General features: G+C 40.9%; 1 protein-coding gene across 1 annotated transcript; it reads left to right on the top strand.

Moving 5' to 3' along the window:
• Nucleotides 1-323: 323 nt before the first annotated feature.
• On the top strand, nucleotides 324-18787 carry adi1 (acireductone dioxygenase 1). Its single transcript, XM_060853156.1, has 4 exons — nucleotides 324-564; nucleotides 4234-4353; nucleotides 5985-6164; nucleotides 18209-18787. Exons 1-4 carry the CDS (start codon nucleotides 442-444, stop codon nucleotides 18326-18328), a joined length of 543 nt encoding a protein of 180 aa, XP_060709139.1. The 5' UTR covers nucleotides 324-441; the 3' UTR covers nucleotides 18329-18787.
• Nucleotides 18788-19285: the final 498 nt, after the last annotated feature.

Raw genomic sequence — 19285 nt, 5'->3', positions numbered from 1 at the left:
TTGGGCCGAAGGGCCTGTTTCCACACTGTAAGTAATCTAATCTATGGACTGGAAAATCCCAAGAGGGTTCTCCAGTCTCATCTCATCACAGATACGGCGTTTGACTCTCGGTTTTCATGACAAAGTTTGTGCGCGCACCATTTCGGGTTGCAGCAAAACCTTTTACAAAACAAAAACATTTCACCTGGCAAAATTGAAGGAAGGGAACCCCGAGCACGTTTTAATACAAAGCTTCATGCGTTGAAACTAACACAACGTCCAGAGTGAGTCAATGTCACCAGCACAGACTTACAGGATAGGTTGAAAAGTTTCAGCTCCCCCCTCCCCTCGCTTTGCGGAGTTGAGAGTTGGTTGGTGCCTGTGATCTCCGCGCAAACCCTTCGCTGCAAAAGCAAAATCGACTCCCCTCGAAGGGAAAAGGCCGTCCAAGGGAAGCCAGCCATGGGCATAGAGGCCTGGTACATGGACGACTCGGACGATGACCAGCGGAAGCTGCACAAGCGGCAGCCCAACACAGCCGTCACCCTGCAGGAACTGGAGAAACTCGGTGTGTTGTACTGGAAGGTAAGGTCGGGACTACAGGCCAGAGTGACAGTGCAGTGCTCAGCAAACCTCACCCTTCTCAGAGGGAGCTAAATACCCGGTCTCTCTCTCTCTCTTTACTGATGAGTCGACACAGATATCCCGAGCTGCACCTCTAGCGTCCGCTCTTAAATGTGTTTTTTTAAAAAGTCTAACACTACACAACGTGTTGAACAAGTTGGCGGAGTCCGCCACTACCAGACCACCCAGCTCCCCCACTCCCACTGAATTTTCTACACGTCCAGATGTTGAATTGTTCCACTTTTTTTCTCAATCACCCAGCCAGCCATCTGTCGCCTGGGTTTAGTAGGAGTGCTGAAGGTTCCCTGGGATAAATGCTTGTTTCTACCCAATCCAATACAGGTCCCTTTCGGTCAGGGCTGAAAATGTGTTGCTGGTTAAAGCACAGCAGGTCAGGCAGCATCCAAGGAACAGGAAATTCGACGTTTTGGTTCCTTGGATGTTGCCTGACCTGCTGTGCTTTAACCAGCAACACATTTTCAGCTCTGATCTCCAGCATCTGCAGACCTCACATTTTACCCTTTCGGTCAGGGCTGACCATGCGTTGCATCCAATCTCTTTGCTTCAGGGAAGCAGAAATTTAGAACAATGTTGCTTGTGACTGAAGAGACAATACTGGAGTGACAATCCTGGTCGCTGAGGTCACATCTGTATGTGGTCATTGATCTGCTGGAACTGCTGCACTCATCAGCTTCTTGTCCTCTGTGAGGTGTTGGCTCAAGGTGCTTCTCCACCTCGTGCGGTCAGCTACAAGCCTCTCCCAGGACTCTGTAACAATATCAAGCGCCTTCATGTCCCTCATGCAGACGTCCTTGAGGCGCATCTGGGGACACCCAGTGGGTCTCTTCCCAGACGCAAGCTCTCCAGAGAGGATATCCTTTGGGATGCAGCCATCCTCCATGCAGTGGACGTGGCCCAGACAGTGCAGTCTCCGCTGTCTGAGCAGAGTGTACAATACCGCTGTTATCCAAAACAAGGGGTCTTTTTCGTATATATTCCCTTAAAATATACTTTTTGTAAAATTTATAAAAGTAGATTGTATCATTATTCAAAATGGGCATTATGTGAAGGTGCGATTTCTTCCAATATATGTTATTCACTGGATGAATGAATTCCTGACTTTGTAGATACAATGAATAATTTACAGATTAATTACACAATGAAATACTCCCAACTTGCCTGAATGCATGCAGCTGCACCAACACTCAAGAAACTTGATACCATCTTCTATTTTTATACTTTGGATCTACCCAGAAAACCTCATTTGACAATCCTTCCACCTCTCCTTACTGCAATGACTGACTCTTTAATTAAAAATGTCACACCGTCACCTCTTTTACACACTCCCCATCTCACCTGAAGAACCTATACCCCTGTTAAAGTGGTGCTACACTGTTTAGCATGTATGTTGTTTCACCAGGTTGACATCTGATTTTCAGTGAGTTTTGCAGCTACTTCAGCCCTTCACTACTGCACTGCTTATTTGAACAAAAGTTGGCCATTAGGCTTTGTGGAAGAGTGGGGGAATATGCTAGCTCATAGGTTTACAAATGGTGCTTTGTGGTTCAATAGTTGTGATGGCTCACAGTGGTTTATGGATCTCCAGTTTCAAGCTGCTGAATCTATTCCTGTTCAAGTGGTGCTACACAATGGAAGTTGTGTTAGTGTGACGGTGGGACTTCATTTCCACAAGTACGATGCAGTGGGCATTTATACAAATGCCATTATAGTTATGTGCATCTACATCAGATAGATTGACAAGGATGAAGTGTAAGTGTATAGGTCCTGCTAAGTTTGCTTTCCCAAAATGCAGCACTTCATATTTATCTGAATTAAACTCCATCTGCCACTTCTCAGCCCATTGGCCCATCTGATCAAGATCCTGTTGTAATCTGAGGCAATTTTCTTCGCAGTCCACTACACCTCCAATTTTGGTGTCATCTGCAAACTTACAAATTATACCTCTTATGCTCACATCCAAATCATTTATAAAAATGTTGAAAAGTAGTGGACCCCACACTGATCCTTGTGGCACTCCATTGGTCACAGGCCTCCAGTCTGAAAAACAACTCTTATTCTTTCATCTCATGTTTCAAGTCCGATATGACCATTATGTCTTTCAGGGCCTGGGCACTCTTGGTGATGGACATTGAAGTCCTCCATGTATGGTACATTTAATGCCCATACAACCCTCAGTTATTCTTTAAGGTGATGTTCAACATTGTCATAAAGTTGTACGGCATGGAAACAGACCCTTTGGTCCAACAAATCCATGCTAAATATAATCCCAAACTAAACATCTGCCTGCCTGCTCCTGGCCCATATCCCTCCAAACCTTTCCTATTCATATACTTATCCAAATGTCTTTTAAGGAGAGAACTTCTGAACCTTTCTGAAGCAGAATCATACTGAATTTGAAATGTTAATTCTATTTCTCTCTCAACAGACACTGCCAGACCTACTGAATTTATCCAGCATTTTCTGTATTTTTTTCTGTTTTTCAGCATCTATTGTATTTTCCTTTTAATACAGAAGTACTGACTCATTAATGTGTGAGGTGGTAGCCCAGCAGCGAGTTTCCTTACCTACGTTTGATATGATACCGCTCTGTAACATTCTAAAAACAAGTGACTTTTACAGAAGGTGCATTTCCTCAGGCCTTGTACGTCTCTAGATCTGTAAATAAATTTGACAATCACAGATATTGACTTATTGTCACCATACTGCTGTGCCTTTGTTCCTGTGAACACAAAATTCAGAATATGGGAGCAGGGAACTAAGAAGATGAAGTGCTTGGGCAGAATATATCATGTACTCTGACCTCCTACATTCAACACGGTCTCCATTCCTATAACATGCCAATGAATGGTAATAGCAGATTTGTAGCACACTGACAGACACAAAGAGATGAAAAAATATACTGAAAAGCAAATGTGACATACCCAGGCTGTAATAAGTTGCTGGAAATATCAGCAGTGTAAGCAAAAACAAGCGTGGAGAAACATAATTGAGAACTGTTTAGTTCTAAGGATGTAATCCTAAGAAGATTGCCTTGATCTTTGTTCCACTGCCAACTAGGACACTGTAATATACTTTGGTCATAGTCATCGCTGCATAAAATGACATAATTGGCCAGGGAGTGTTTAAAGGATTTGTTTTTTCATATTTCCATGTGACGGCTTCTTTGAAGATCTGAAGCAAATTTATATCAGTGAAGAATGTTAAAATAATTGAAAATAAAGAATATAGAAAGTATAGACAGAAGTTTGCATTAAAATGATAGGAGATACGGTAGACTATACTGAAGGAAAAGTCTGAGATTTTGGAAATAAATCAAGATGCAGTTAATTTAAACTTAGATTAATTAGCGTAGGCTCAATTGGTGAGACTCTAGATTGTATTCTTCTGGACATGATACTTATAGTTTAGTTAATAATTGGAAAGATCCATGATACTGCTGACATTTCAGTACATAGAAGAAAATCCTACAAAAACACTCCCTTGCAAAAGGTTTCCTCAGGTAGGTTTTAGGCCATCATTTATTTTTAAGCTTTTAAGTGTTTTTTTAAAATATAGGGAGCCTTCCTACTGTGCAACACTTATGATACACTCTATGTTCTTGTTCTACAGTTGGATCCTGATAAATCGGAGGATGATTCGGAGCTGCAGAAAATCCGTAAAGAGCGGAATTACTCCTGGATGGATATAGTAAATCTACACAAAGATACAATGCCAAACTATGAGGAAAAGGTAGTTCTTTTATGGTTTTCATGATTGAGGTTTCTTTTTATATACAAGCAAATTGTCAGGCCTGTCATCCTTAATCAGAGGCTGTGGTTTACGTCTCAGTCCAGCGATTTGAATACAATCTCTGAACTGATCCTCTGGTGTAGTACTGTATACTGAAAGAGCATTGCAGTGTCAGAGATGTGATCTTTCCAATCAGTTCTTAAATTGTGAAGCCATCTGCCCTCCTGGCTGAATGTGTGGTTCCTATGAAGATGTTGCAAAGAAGAGCAGGGAATATCTCCCTAGTGTCTTGGTCAATAATTGTCCTTCAGCCTCCTTAAAAAAGGAACAGATTATCTGGGCATTATCTCATTCCTGTGCACAAATTATAGGCATGATTCTCCTTCAAAGGTACTGTGTTCATTGGCTGTAAAGCACTTTACAACATTCAATGGACAGGAATGTTGTTATATAACTGCATGTCTTTCTTTAAATGTCAGATGAGCTGAATTGGTGGTGCCCTTCCCTTTATGTGAGAAGCATAGTGGTTTAGCCCTACGACAGAATAAAACACATCATTTAAACTGACACTCCTGTGAAGTACTGAAGGAGTGCTGCTTATGCCTTTCGGTCGATGGTATTAAAGTCCATGTGCTCCAATAAATGTTAGACAGCGTAAACATGGGGTGCTATCTGGGTGATCCAACTCTTTTCACCTCTCAAATGCCACAATCTAATACAATAGCGAACCGTTTATTTTGTCAGTATTTAATGGCATTTTACGATGTACTGTGACAGTGGTGCCACATTGCCTGCATAACAGCTAGTACTTCAGAGTAATCGGTTATATGCCAATAACCAGTAAAATGGTATCAAACTGAACACTTTATTTTGTGAAATGTACAATATCCTAGTTTTGGAAATTGAGACTGTGTCTTGGAAGTGAAGAAGCCTGCTGTTTGATGGTGTAGCCAGCAGGAGTCAGCACTGTGCTGTGTGACCGCAATGCTGCGGCAGTTGATGATTGATTGGTTAAACCTTTTGGCACCCTCCGCTGTGCTTGATGAAAAAAGGTTCTCTCCCTTCAAAATTGAGTTAGCCCTGAACCGAATCAAACGGATTATTCCAGCACACTGAAACGTGTGGCGTCTGCATTTTGAAAGAAAATAATTAAAACAAAATGATAGAGCTGCAGAGCAGAGTGACCTCAGCCTGGCAACTGCAGCCTGTATTGTCAATATGTCTCTCACAAAATGCAGGAAAAGTATAATTGCAAATAATTCCGAGCTGAGCCTGAATCACTGCTTCACTGACATCTGAGCTGAACTCTCCTCAGTGAATCCTGAATGGGTTTGTAAGGTTGGCTCCACCATTGCTGTGTAGCAAACCAGCCATCCTGTAACAGAAACTAGAAACTTCTCCTCTGGGCCATTCTGCTGTGCATCCTGACAGCCATCAATGGAATAGTACAAGTTCAGACTGGCTCACTCTCCTTGCTTAAGCAGACACCAATCATGAGAGTTTGTTTATGACATCAGATCTCTGTGGAAAGGTAAAACACTCGCGAATGAATGGAAGTGAATTAAAAACTTACAATCAAACTGTCCCACGGTTTTACTTTTGACATCAATGGTGCATTTGTTTTGCTTTAGATCAAGTCCTTTTACCAGGAGCACATTCATCTGGATGAAGAGATTCGTTACATCCTAGCAGGGAGTGGATACTTCGATGTGCGAGATAAAGATGACAAATGGATCCGAATTGCCATGAAGAAGGGAGACATGATAACTCTTCCTGCGGGCATTTATCATCGATTCACGTTGGATGAGAATGTAAGCTCTAACAGACAGCATCGCTGAGTTTATTGATTACATTAAGAGTTTAAACAAGTGATGCTAATACCATTGATGGTGGCAGCTTCTCAAAAGCATCAAAACAAGCTTTGAAAATGTAGCATGTTGGCCCAGCTGACTAGTGTTCACCTGGAACCTTTCTCTGCTTCACTCTTCGATGGTCTCATTTGTATACGGTGTCTGCTACTGATACCAATATCTGCATGTGTTATATGATATGTAGGAAGGAGCTGCAAGGTAGTAATGAAATTCAGAAATGTTGATTTCCCAGCATGCATTGCAGCAGGTTATAGGATTCCAGTTGCCCGTGATATGGATCGAGATTGTTGTCCTACATGGTTTGCAACAGCAAAATGATTATTGAGAAGGCTGAAGTGTTCTCAGTTCTCATTCACAGAACTATCGGCTCTCATGCTCCTTTGTGCAGTTATTTGCAATCTGATCCCGATAATAGCCTGTTGTTAAGGTGTTGTAAACTCTCTGCAATAAGAGCTTCCACCTGGTTAAACAGAACCTTATTAAGTAGAGGATCAGAAAATAGAGAAGATGGATTGCTTTTGTTTATTTTCTTCCTCTTTCTCATTAATTTCTCCAATTCCATGCCCAAAGGTGGTTTCTCCTAATTGTGAAACAAGAACCAGTTTCCCCTCAGATACCTTACTGAACATCTCTTTCCTGGTGCAGAATGCTTGACAGAATTTTAACAGGCTGTGAGACAGAGATAGGACAACAGAGTTGAGACTAATCTCCTCCAAAATCCCTACCTTCACCAGGAGCCACTCAAAAATGAGAAGGAATGGAAGTTAAACTCCATTATATTCCTCCTCTTCCTCAGCTGCATCTCCAGTCTAGTGGTACTAAGTCCCATTTTACTAAATCACCATGAGGTTGTTTTTTATATTCATTTACAGGATGAGGGTGTTGCTGGCTAGCTCAGCATTTATTGCCCATCCCTAATTGCTCAGAGGGCAGTTAAGAGTCAACCACATTGCTGTAGGTCTGGAGTCATATGTAGGATGTCACATTCCTTCCCTAAGGGGCATTAGTGAACCAGATGGATTTTTCCACAATATTCCAGATTTTATAGAGTTCAAATTACACCATCTGCTGTGGTGGGATTTGAACCCAGTCCCCAGAAAGTTACCTGAGGCTCAGGATTAACAGTCTAGCAATAACCCCACTAGGCCATTGCCTCCCCCCTCAGCCAACTGTTTGGGTCAGAGATTACTTTGACATTTCTGGTCTGCATAGCCTTGCCATCCCCAAACACATTGAAACAAAGAAGGTGAAGAGAGAGAGTGCAGCTGATTCCATAATGATAACGTATAGCTTTGTTACAATTCCCTGGAAGAAACAAACTAAAATGGCCAAATTTACTCTGACTCTCAAATGAAGAAAATACCAAGAAGTTTCCCATTTTTATGGCTTTTGCTTTAACATGAATTGAAACCACTGAAAGTTACATATGAATGAGAAGCAAATAACATTTCATATCAAAAGTAAATTTCACTTTAAATAGTAAACACAACAAAGATGCTTAGAGTCAATAGAATTCTGCAGCATGGAAACAGACCCTTCGGTCTAACCTGTCCATGCCAAATGGATATTTTAAACTGATCTAGTCACATTTGCCAGTATTTGTTCATAACCTCTTTATGTGCCACATCACCCCCCCATACAAATATGCAACAGCATAAATGCACAGTTTTGCAGTATGATGTTGTTTATTCATGCAGAGTAATTCAGGAGCACTACCCAGCAACAGGTTTCCCCTTCAAGATTCCCTGAGTAGAGTTATCATCTGCAAGACGCCATTCTACAAACCCTCAATCCCTTGAGTCAACAACCACTGCTAGTGTAGCTTTCCAGAATTCCTTTTGAACTGACCAAGTAAGAACACCCCAGTTAACAGTTTGGCCATTTCTGGGAAAACATCTAGTTATTTTGCATTTCTAATCCACTCATACAGCTTTTCAGGTTTTAAACCTTTTGTAGAGAAAGTGAGGATTGCAGATGCTGGAGATCAGAATTGAGAGTTTGGTGCTAGAAAAGCACAGCAGGTCAGGCAGCATCCGAGGAGCAGGAGAATTGACTTTTCGGGCATAAGCCCTTCAACAGGAATGAAGGGCTTATGCCTGAAATGTCGATTCTCTTGCTCATCAGATGCCGCCTGACCTGCTGTGCTTTTCCAGCATCACATTCTCAACTTTAAACCTTTTGTGTTAGCTTGCACAGCACCTCTAAAGGTTCTGATTAACTTTAACCAGTAAAAATGACAGTGATTTTCTAGTATTCCTCACTAGAGTTCTATGTTCTTCTTTCTCTTTCTGTCTGGTTCCTCTTTTTGTCTGTTCCTGGGTAATTTAATTTTTTTTTATGCAAAGGAACAATGCTGGCAAGCACTTGTTGTCTGTTCTGTATCTGAGTGGTTTGCCACACCATTTCAGAGGCAATTAAGAGTCATTACTGTAGATCTGGGCAGCCAAATGGAGTCACATGTAGGCCAGACCAGATAAACATGGTATATTTCCACTTCCTAAAGAACATTAGTGAGCCAGACCATGTTTTTATGGCAATCGATGACGATCACGATGGTGACCTTGACAATCAGCTTTGTATTTGTATTTATTCATTGAAATTAAATTTCACCAGTGGCCGTCGTGGGATTTGTATGCATGCTCCAGGCAGTTAACCTGACTCTCTGGATTACTAGGTTTGTGACATTACCATGACACTATCACTTCCACAATAGTACCTCTTCCTCCAGCTTCTCTGATTGCAGCTCTCCTTTGTGTCTATGGCTTTACCTAGTGTCTGCCTGCTACACCAGCTTATTTCATAACCTCCTTCCTGCTGATTTTGTTCTCAGGTCAAGGTTAGCCAGATTTTATGCATCAGAATTTCTTATTCATAAATCATACAATTCCTGCAATATATAAACTATTCAACCCATTGTGTTTATGCTGACCTTCCTTGGGAGTAATTCACTTACGGCCCTTTCTCTTCAGATCAGTTTGTCTACATTTTCTATATATTCTAACTGTGTTACAGATGGAAACTACACTGCCTATTGTGTGTGTGCCCATTGCAAAATGAACCATTCAGACTAACTCAATTTTCTAACATTTGGTTGAATACCTTCTAAGTGAGTTCAGGGTTTCTGTTTCTTTTAACTTTCAGACAGTGAATGCCGGACTCTTGCCACATTGTGGGTGAAAAATATTTTCCATCTAATTGTTCTACCAATCACATTAAATCTATGCCGTCTATGTCCCTTTGGAGGGGGGAATGGCCTCTCAGGGGAAAGCCACAGCAGCATTCATGTACAGAGGGCTCTGTGGTACACCTGGGAGGGTCGCAGCACAGATGAGCAGTAGTGATAGGGGACTCTATAGTCAGAAACACAGAGAGGCATTTTTGTGGTCACAGTGAGACTTCAGGACAGACCCTGATGGTGAGGTCAAGGATATCTCTGAGCAGTCACAGGATATGCTGAAGGAGGGGGAAGAGTGAACAGCCAGAGGTTGGTGTCCATATTGGTACCAATGACATAGGCAGAAAGTGAGGTGAGATCCTGCAGAAGAGAATTTGGTGAGTTAGGTAGTAGGTTGAAAAGCAGGACCTCTGGGGATTGTAATCTGTGGATTACCTCCTGTGCATAGTGCCAGTGCCAGAAGTAGGAAGATAATATAGCTGAATGTATGACTGAAGAGCTGGTGTAGGAATGAGGGCTTCCAATATCTGGATCATTGGGATCTCTTCCACAACCTCTACAAGAAGGATAGGTTGCACCTCAACTGGAGGGATACCAATATCCGGGGAGGGAGGTTTACTCGTGCCACTCAGGAGGGCTTGAACTATCTTGACATATGGCTGGGAATGAGAACATTACGTTGGCCTGTAGTGATTGAGGAGAAGGTCAATGTTCAGTCAAGTAAGTCTGATTTGAAGAACAGTCAGGCCAGGTTGATAAACACAGTGGGAGTGGTGGTCTGAAGTGTATTTATTTTAATGCAAGGAATATCACAGGTAAGACAGATGAGCTTAGAGCGTGGATTATTACATACTATGATGTTGTAGCCATGACAGAAACTTGTTTGAGAGAAGGACAAGACTGGCAGCTCAATGTTCCATAGTTTAGATGTTTGAGATAGGAAAGGGAGGGATGTATAAGAGTTGGGGAGTTGCATTACTGATTTAGTCACAGCTGTGTTAAGAGTGAGGACATTTTGGAGGGCTCATGCAGTGAGGCCATATGGTTAGAACTCAGGAATAAGAGCTCTACAATCACTTTGATGGACTTGTACTTTTGGTCTCCCTACAGCCAGCAAGAGATAGAGGAACATATCTGTAAGCAGATTATGTAAAACAACAGGGTTGTTGTAATGGATGATAGTGACTGGGACTTGCTTAGTGCCAGGGACATAGATGGGGCAGAATTTGTACAGTGCATCCAGGAAGGTTTCTTGGAACAATTTGTCATTAGTCCAATTGGAAAAGGGGCTATACTAGACCTTGTACTGGGGTATGAGCCCGGCCAGGTGATCGAAGTTTCAGTGGAGGAGCATTTTGAGAACGGCGATTATAATTCTGTAAGTTTTAAGATAATTATGGTTAAGCATAAGAATGATCCTTGGGTGAAAGTGTTAAACTGGGGGAAGGCTAATCACAACAATATTTAAAAGGATCTGGAGAAATTAGATTGAGGGCAACTGTTTGAAGGTTAATCGACATCTGACATGGAAATTTTTAAAGGCCAGTTGATCAAAGTTCAAGACCAGCATGTTTCCTTTGAGGATGAAAGATGAGGATGGTAAGATTTGTGAACTTGTTTGCCGAGAGATATTGAAAGTTTAGTCAAAAGGGAACAAAAAACATATTTAAGATTTAGAGTACTGAAATCACACAAGGTCTTTGAGGAATATAAAGGGAGCAAGGATTTGGATGAGCAGAGAAATTTCAGATTTCCAGCACTCACGGTCTTTGTTTTATTTTCGTGTGGCCTAACTAGTTATTTCATGAAGCTCCAGCACAGTCTCCTGCTCTTATTTTCTGTGCCACAGCTTAGAAATGGAAAATATTCCTTATACCTTCTTAACCACATTGTCAACCTGCTTTGTCACTAACTTCAATGTTTCTCAGTTCCTCTACACCTCTCTGCATCCTTCCATTTATTGCATATTCCCTTACCTCATTTGACCTCCTCAGACACGTCACCTCAGAATTCACTGGGCGATGAATTCCATTTGTCCAAAATTATTGCTGAGATTACTCAAGAAAATGACAATTAATCCTTTTTAGAATTGATTCAGATGCTGAAGACATTCCAAAGATTTCTTAAAAATAATTGGATATTTCACCTACCCATTGAAAAATAATCTGATCTTTTCTCACTATACTACTTCTGGTTCAGAGTTCGTCATGCTTCAAATCCCTACGGCATGTAAGTCATTTGGACCATCAGGTTCACACCGACCCTTGGAAGAGCATCCCATCTAGATCCACCTCCATACCCTATCCGTGTAACTCTGCATTTCCCATGGCTAATCTACCTAGTCTGCACATCCCTGAACACTATGGGCAACTTAGCATGGCCAATCCACCTAACCTTCACATCTTTGGATTGTTGGGAGGAAACCAGAGCACCCAGAGGAAACTCACACAGACAGGGGAGAACGTGCAAACTTCACACGGACAGTCGCCCAAGGGTGGAATTGAACTTGGACCCCTGGTGCTATGAGGCAGCAGTGCTAACCACTGAGCCACTATGTCACCCATTAAAGGGTTAGATGCAGCCAAGATGTTTCCCCTTTTTGGAGAGTCTAGAAGCAGGGGGCAGAATTAAAAGTAAGTGGATATCACAAAACTTTGAGATGAGGCGAAATTATTTTATTCAGATTGATGTGAACCTTTGAAAGTCTCTACCTCTTAGGTCTGTGGACGCTCAATTCTTAGAGTATGTTTAAGATTGAAATTTATCGGTTTCCGATTTCCAGTAGTGTACAGGGTTATGAGGATGGAGTGTGTAAAAGGCATTGAAATATTCAACCAGCTGTGATAGTAGTGGACAGTGAGACAGAGTTGATGGGCCACTTTCCTGCTCCTATGTTCCACAGTATCTTTAAAGTAGGAAGTTATCCTAACACACTTCCCCAACATCTGTGGAGAAGATTTCATACTGAGCTGAAGCAGCAATGATTAGAATACAGAACAACCCTGATTATCCGAAGGACACTGGTGGGGAGTATTTTGTTCAAATAACTGATCTGATCTGATCGTAATCAAAGGAAGCATTCACAGGACTTTGAGAACTTGTTTGGATAATCTGAAATTCGGATTATTGATGTTTGGATAACCAAGCTTGACCTGTAATGTGATCTCCTTGGATAGATACATTTGTTAGAGGGCTCAGCAGTGTTGATTTTGTGAGGTTTTATCTCCTGTCCTGAAGAAGTGGTGGTAGCCTCAGGAGAAGGGTCAGTCATTTAGGACTGAGATAAAGATGAATCTGTGAATCATTTTAGTTGTCCACCTTAGCAGGCCCAGTGGATACTCAGTATTTGAGTGCATCGCCAGCTGTGATTAATGGACTTTGGAGCTCTAAGGAAATTGAAAAATTATATGGAGGTTGGGCAGCCAAATGGAGTTGCGATCAAAAATCTGTCATGATCTTAACAAATGATACAGGAGGCTTGAGGAGGCGGTGTGGCTCTCTCCTACTTATGTAGCTACAAAATAACCTAGAATTAGAGTCTGCTTCGCATGCTGGAGTTCCCGCTTGGTTGACATTGACATAATTCACCCAAAACTAGCGCAACTGGTACAAAAAAACCAAGGAATGTTTAGAACAAATTGTGCACAACGTAAATAAAGTTTCTGCTGACCTTTTGCACTCATTTATAAAGCATTGTGTGGAAGCAGTCCACACTCACCAAATTAATTAATCGCTGCTGACAGTTTTCTCTAATTGCATTGGTTGTGTGTCTTTCTCAGTAGTAACATTTAAAAAGCTTCTGCGTTTAATTTGAAAGAGGTACTAAAATCAACTATTGCACTTCAATATAGCTGCAGAATGGTTCTTTTTAAGATACATGCAGGAAGTAGTTGGACGCTATCATTAAAAATGCTATTCTGTTCATTTTCTGCTGCATTAACTAAATTGCGTAAAGTTACTGACTTTGTTTTGGAAGGCAGTTTGTAAAATATTACTTTTTTTTAACTCTTTTGAAAATAGTGCAATTTTGGGTGCAGGTTGTACACATTTTGTTGACTAGCCAAAGTGGAATCTTTTGGACCATTAACAAAGTTGTGACTTTTGTGATGTTTGATTAATTCTGTTTTAGTATAATGAAGCAAATATTGAGCAGAAATTTATCACGAAAAGAATTTCAAAGGCAACGAATCATTGAGTTTTGCAACAAGGAAAGCAGTCATTCATTTCAGCATGTCAATGCTAGTTTTTAATTGAGAGAGCTGTTCAAATGAAGCTGGTCGGCTTGCTCTTTGTTCACCTTTACTTCAAGTGTTTAATTTTCCATTAAAAGACAAAATGGCCTCCGCTATAACTGCTCACTGTGACACAGCATTGTCTGCTCTAATAAATCGGTGTAAAGAACATTTCCACTAACCTCTCCTTCAGTAGCACATTGAAAACCTCTCATTGCTGACTCCCCGGGAGAAGAAAATTGAATCATCAATTCTCTCTGTGCAAAAGTCTCTATAATTTGAAAAGCAAAAAGTCTAATTAGAATTCTGATGCAGTACAAACAATCCTAAAAGAGTAAATCCTCCATATCCGCAGAATCATGAATTGTGAATTCACCTAACTGCTGGAAAACATAGGTAATAATAAAGACCAGCGTTCATGGGGAAAAAAATCACATATCCATGACATTTTTAACAATTTTAACCTGTTTTTAAACCTATTTCTAATGAGTTCCGTATTTGCAAATTTAATCATTTACTTTTATTCTCAGGAGTTGAACTCTCATGAATTCGGAGGAATTACTGTATTTCCTGTGATTGTTTGTTCTTTCCCAGTGTAGGTGCTGATCCACAAAGCTGTAGCCTTCTTCCCTTTTGGAAAGGGGAATTAGAGAAATTAAAGCTGCCAGTCACAGGCAATGTCCACTTAGAACAACCTATCTAAAAAGCAATTATCTCCCTTCATTTTATAGATTAGCAAGGTTACTGGAAATTCTTTTTGGAATATTATTCCTGTTAACCTATTTATAGTTAGTTATTTTACTGACTTTAGGAATAAAAGAGTAACCTGCTGTAAATCAGACTTGACAGCTTGTTAGTTTTATAAAATTTGAAGAATTTAAGAATTTGGAGCTGAATCCTCAGATTTTTTTTTAAAAATGTGAATATTTCAGCAGCTGAAATTAATTGGTGGCTCGTTGGTTAGCACTGCTGCCTCACAGCATGAGAGACCCAGGTTTGATTCCAGCCTCGGGCGACTGTCTGGCCAGAGTTTGCACATTCTCTCCGTGTCTACGTGGGTTTACTCTGGGTGCTCCGGTTTCCTCCCACAATCCAAAGAGGTGCAGGTCAGGTGAATTGGCTATGCTAAATTGCCCATGGTGTTAGTTGTGTTAGTCAGGAGTGAATATGGGGTGGTGGAATGGGTGTGGGTGGGTTACTCTTCAGAGGATTGGTGTGGACTTGCTGGGCCGAAGGGCCTGTTTCCATACTGTAGGCAATCTAATCTAATCTTTGCCTAGTATTTAAAGTATGCGAGTTTGCTTAGTGCAATGTTAGCAAGTATTCTGAAATACAATGAATCGCAGTCAAGATGCAGGTTGAGCTGTAAAGGTCTACTCTGTGGTAACTGAATGTTGCTTTATGAGTATATACTACTCTTCCTGGACTGAAGTACAGTCTACTTTTACTTATGTTGTGAAGGTGCTTTTAATTAACAATTGCTGAGGACTTTGTTTGAAGGATTATGGAACTGTCCTGATTGTTTTAGTTTTCTAAAGTGTTGATAAAAAGACACATCAAAACCTTTTCTTAACACATTTCTGGAAACTACAAGGTTCCAAGTAATTACTCTTTTGTTCATTTGAACTTGCTTCAAGGAAAACACCTGACAGGGTTTTAAGCAGTGTTTTCAGGCATGGAATTTGTGTTTGCATTTTCTATTGAAGGAAGTCTGCAACAGAGCAACATTTTTGTGCTTTCAAGAGTAACCATCACTGGCCTGAATGCCATTTTTTTTCAAGTGGAGAGAATTTTGTTTATTTGAAGTATGCGTGTGTTTAGGTTATTTAGAGCAGGAATCATTTATAATTCAATCCTAACGGTTGTATGTTGTGGTTCTGTTCGCCGAGCTGGGAGTTCTTGTTGCAAACGTTTCGTCCCCTTTCTAGGTGACATCTTCAGTGCTTGGGCTCTTGAGGCTCCCAAGCACTGAAGATGTCACCTAGAAAGGGGACGAAACATTTGCAACAACAACTCTCAGCTCGGTGAACAGAACCACAACAACGAGCACCCGAGCTACAAATCTTCTCACAAACTTTGAACACCTACGGGCGAGAGACGCTAAGACAAGCCAGGAAATGGGAATCCTGTGCTAACCGCCTAAGCGCCACATATGAACAACTCCGATAAGAGGCTCCCAAGCACTGAAGATGTCACCTAGAAAGGGGACAAAATGTTTGCAACAAAAACTCCCAGCTCGGCGAACAGAACCACAATGAGCACCCGAGCTACAAACCTTCTCACAAACTTTTAACAGTTGTATGGATTATCAGAGCAGCCATGATCTCATTGAATGGTGAACCAGACTTGGTGGACCAAACAGCCTATTTCTCCTCCTACATCTATGACGTTTCTAAACAATTCTGGACTATATTGAATGGGATTTGTTTTATAATAAATTGGTTTTTTTTCTGTATAGTTAAAAACATATGATTGATGGATCTTTATATTCTAAGTCTAATACAAAGATATGAAATGATTGCCCATGCCAGAGATTGGGTAAAACATATTTTTATTCGATTTCTTTTGATTTGTGGAAAGTAGGAATAGAGTGAGACTGCAGTCCTCTCCTGTCAGATATGATGTGATGGTGCCGGTGTTGGACTGGGGTGGACAAAATCAAAAATCACACAACACTGGGTTATAATCTAAGGTACCTGAAGAAGGAATGAGGCTCCAAAGGCTTGTGGTTTCAAATAAACCTGTTATAACCCGGTATCGTGTGACTTTTGACCATGTAAGATGTAACCATTGAGACCAGAATAATGTAGTAACTAAAAGTTTACTCTTATGCAGGTGTCAGTGGCAGATCTGAAGACTTGCATAACCCTGTAAATTGTTTGATATAATGGAGGACTTAAAAAAAAATAGCTGTAGGGTAATTGAACACACATTTCAGCATTCTACCATCAATTTCTGGGCCTGCAGGTTAATGGTGGACCTTGATTTGAACTGTATCACAGTGAGAGACATTTGGTATGCATGGTGACAGCACTAACTCTCTGCACCTTCCAATATTTGCAGCCATTGTAGGTAGGAAGGTGTGAAATCTGTTCCTTCTTTTTTGAAAAGGCAAGTGAATACCTGTGTGTTGTCAAAGAACGCTTTGTTGCACTTCATAGTCTTTGAGGTTTGTTGCAAGTTCATTAAAAAGTGCTTTGGATTGTTACTGGGCTGTGTCATGGAGTCAGTCATTGGGCTGAAATGAACAGGTAGGCACATTGATCATCCCCTCCATTAATTAAAAAAAAAAGCCTGTTTGTAGTGTGCAAGTTGCCATTGGCCTTAGTGAGTGGGAATTCGTAATGTCCATTCTAGGTTGAGATAGACAGATATTAATCAGTAATGCAATCAAAGATGAGAGGGAAAAGACAGGAAAGAGGAGTGATGCGTTATCAGATCAGGCAAACTGAATGGCTACTCCTGCTACATCTTATGGCCTTGCATGCCTCATTGGGAGGGAGTCTTACCCTCGAGTGTTGTTAGTTAATCTGATTGGCAGGAGGCTCTAAGATTCCCAGCAATGTTGGGATATAGTCGTGTTGGGATACAGTCATGGGAGGCTCATTTCAAAAAGGGAGTAGATTCTAGACTGAGAAGTTCCAGGTTTTTAGGGCTGTACAGGTTTGAACCATCTAGGAAGGAGGGGCTGGGAGCCAAGGCAGTCGGAGGATGGTTTTGGCGGCCAGGTGGCAGCACCAAATGGGGTTTGATCTTGGGGGTGTGGGTGGGCATGTGTGGAGTCTATATGGGCCTGAAATGTGCAACATACACAACCCCTTGCTTCCTGCTTTTTCACTTCAGTTGGTGAAGTCCCTGCTGCGGTCAAGCCGAAAAGACATTTTGGCTATTACACAAATGAGTAATGAGCATTGACGTTCACCTCTAATATGATGCCAGACACATAGACCGTACATCTCAGACTGGTAGACTGTAGTGAACAGTACATTTCATTGACCAAACACAGCAGGCAGCAGAGCCACTCATGTTCAATCAGTCCAAGCTTGCATGTTTTAGAAAGGCATATTCACCTTGAGATGTGATTCTGCCATTTAAAATAATTTATTAAATAATCCATACTGTGCTAAGCGTTACCCCGGAAACCAATTTAAGATAAATGAGTCTTCCAGATGACAAGATGTGTTTACATATACTTGACACTATATATGTAAATACACAGAATCCTGATTTATGTGGATGTATATAATTTTTTACGTGCGCTGCATCTTTTTCAATAAAAGGAGCTATGAAGGCATCCAAAATTTGCTGCCTTCCCATAACAACATCCTGACCAATTACAATCTACCTACCAGGTTTGAGAATTAAGCTTGACGGTAAACTTTTTCCTGCTGGGTCTCTATGTCAGTTATGTTCTAACCAATCCATACCCTCTGTATAAAATTGTGTCTTTTCCTTTCCAAATGTTTCTCGTTCTTAGTTCTGATGAGCACAGGATGTAAGCATCTTAACTTCTACTTCTCACAATGTTTGAGCTGTGTACCCCTAAACATATATGTAATTTTGTTTTTATGTTGCAGAATTATGTGAAAGCTATGAGACTATTTGTTGGTGAACCAGTTTGGACTCCACATTATCGCCCAGCTGATGAATTTGAAGCTCGCAAGAAATATGTTCAATTTCTTAATGAAGGATTTTGAATTCTACATGGTAGCAGAGAAATACATGTTATTTTATAATTTGAAATCATGCAACTCAACGATAACTGAAGAACATGTTACCGGAACTCATTTTGATGCTTTTCAGGCATTGCTGACAAGTCCTTCAACACTAATGAGTTTAGAAATTTAAATTTCATGACAGAAGAAATAACTGGCTTTGTTAAAAATTAACTGTGGGGGGAACATCCTCATGATTTTTCACTGTGAGCCCAGATTGCTTAGTTTAATGTACTTCATATTTGCTTTGATTTTTATTTTGGGTGTTCCACATTGGTAAATGTCTTTTTCAATATATTGACTTAATATCAGCAACCACTACTTTTTCAATAATAATGGGTATCGTAGTATGACATTGATAGAACGTTAGTTCAAATCCCACCATGCCATCTGTGAATTTACATTCTGTTAATAGATCAAATAAATATTTATATAAGCGAAGCTATGAAGCTACTGGATTCTTGTTACAAGTATAACTGGTTCACCAATTGCTGTTGGGAAGGAAATCCATTGTCCTTACATGATCTGGCTTATATGTGAGTCCAGATGTGCAACATTATCCTCTGACATCCTCATAACTGCCATCTGGAATGCCGCAGCAAGCCAGTCAGTTGTATCAAATAGCTTTAAAAACTGGACAGATCACTGAGGATTGACAATGTCACACCATCCTCTGCCATTTTCACCACCTACCGTCAGACCCCACCACCAAATATATATTTCCTTCCCCACTCCTATCTGCTAATCGAAAGTGAGGACTGCAGATGCTAGAGATTAGGGTCGAGAGTGTGGTACTGGAAAATCACAGCAGGTCAGGCAGCATCCGAGGAGCAGGAGGATTGACATTTTGGGCATAAGTCTACCTGCGTTCCGTAGAGACGGTTCCCTCCACGATTCCCTCATTGGGTCCACGCTCCCCTCCAACCCCCACTCTCCACA

Source organism: Hemiscyllium ocellatum, chromosome 3 (assembly GCF_020745735.1).
Source record: "Hemiscyllium ocellatum isolate sHemOce1 chromosome 3, sHemOce1.pat.X.cur, whole genome shotgun sequence".
NCBI lineage: Eukaryota > Metazoa > Chordata > Chondrichthyes > Orectolobiformes > Hemiscylliidae > Hemiscyllium > Hemiscyllium ocellatum.
The sequence above is the reverse complement of the archived record's forward strand: the minus strand, read 5'-3'. Positions and strand labels throughout refer to the sequence as shown.

What these genes read in the sequence shown, in the direction of transcription:
- adi1 (XM_060853156.1), top strand. Translation starts at nt 442, where the DNA reads ATGGGCATAGAGGCCTGGTACATGGACGACTCGGACGATGACCAGCGG. An exon ending in TCGGTGTGTTGTACTGGAAG is followed by an intron (nt 565 to 4,233) that starts GTAAGGTCGGGA and finishes CTTGTTCTACAG; the next exon opens with TTGGATCCTGATAAATCGGA. An exon ending in GATTCACGTTGGATGAGAAT is followed by an intron (nt 6,165 to 18,208) that starts GTAAGCTCTAAC and finishes TTTATGTTGCAG; the next exon opens with AATTATGTGAAAGCTATGAG.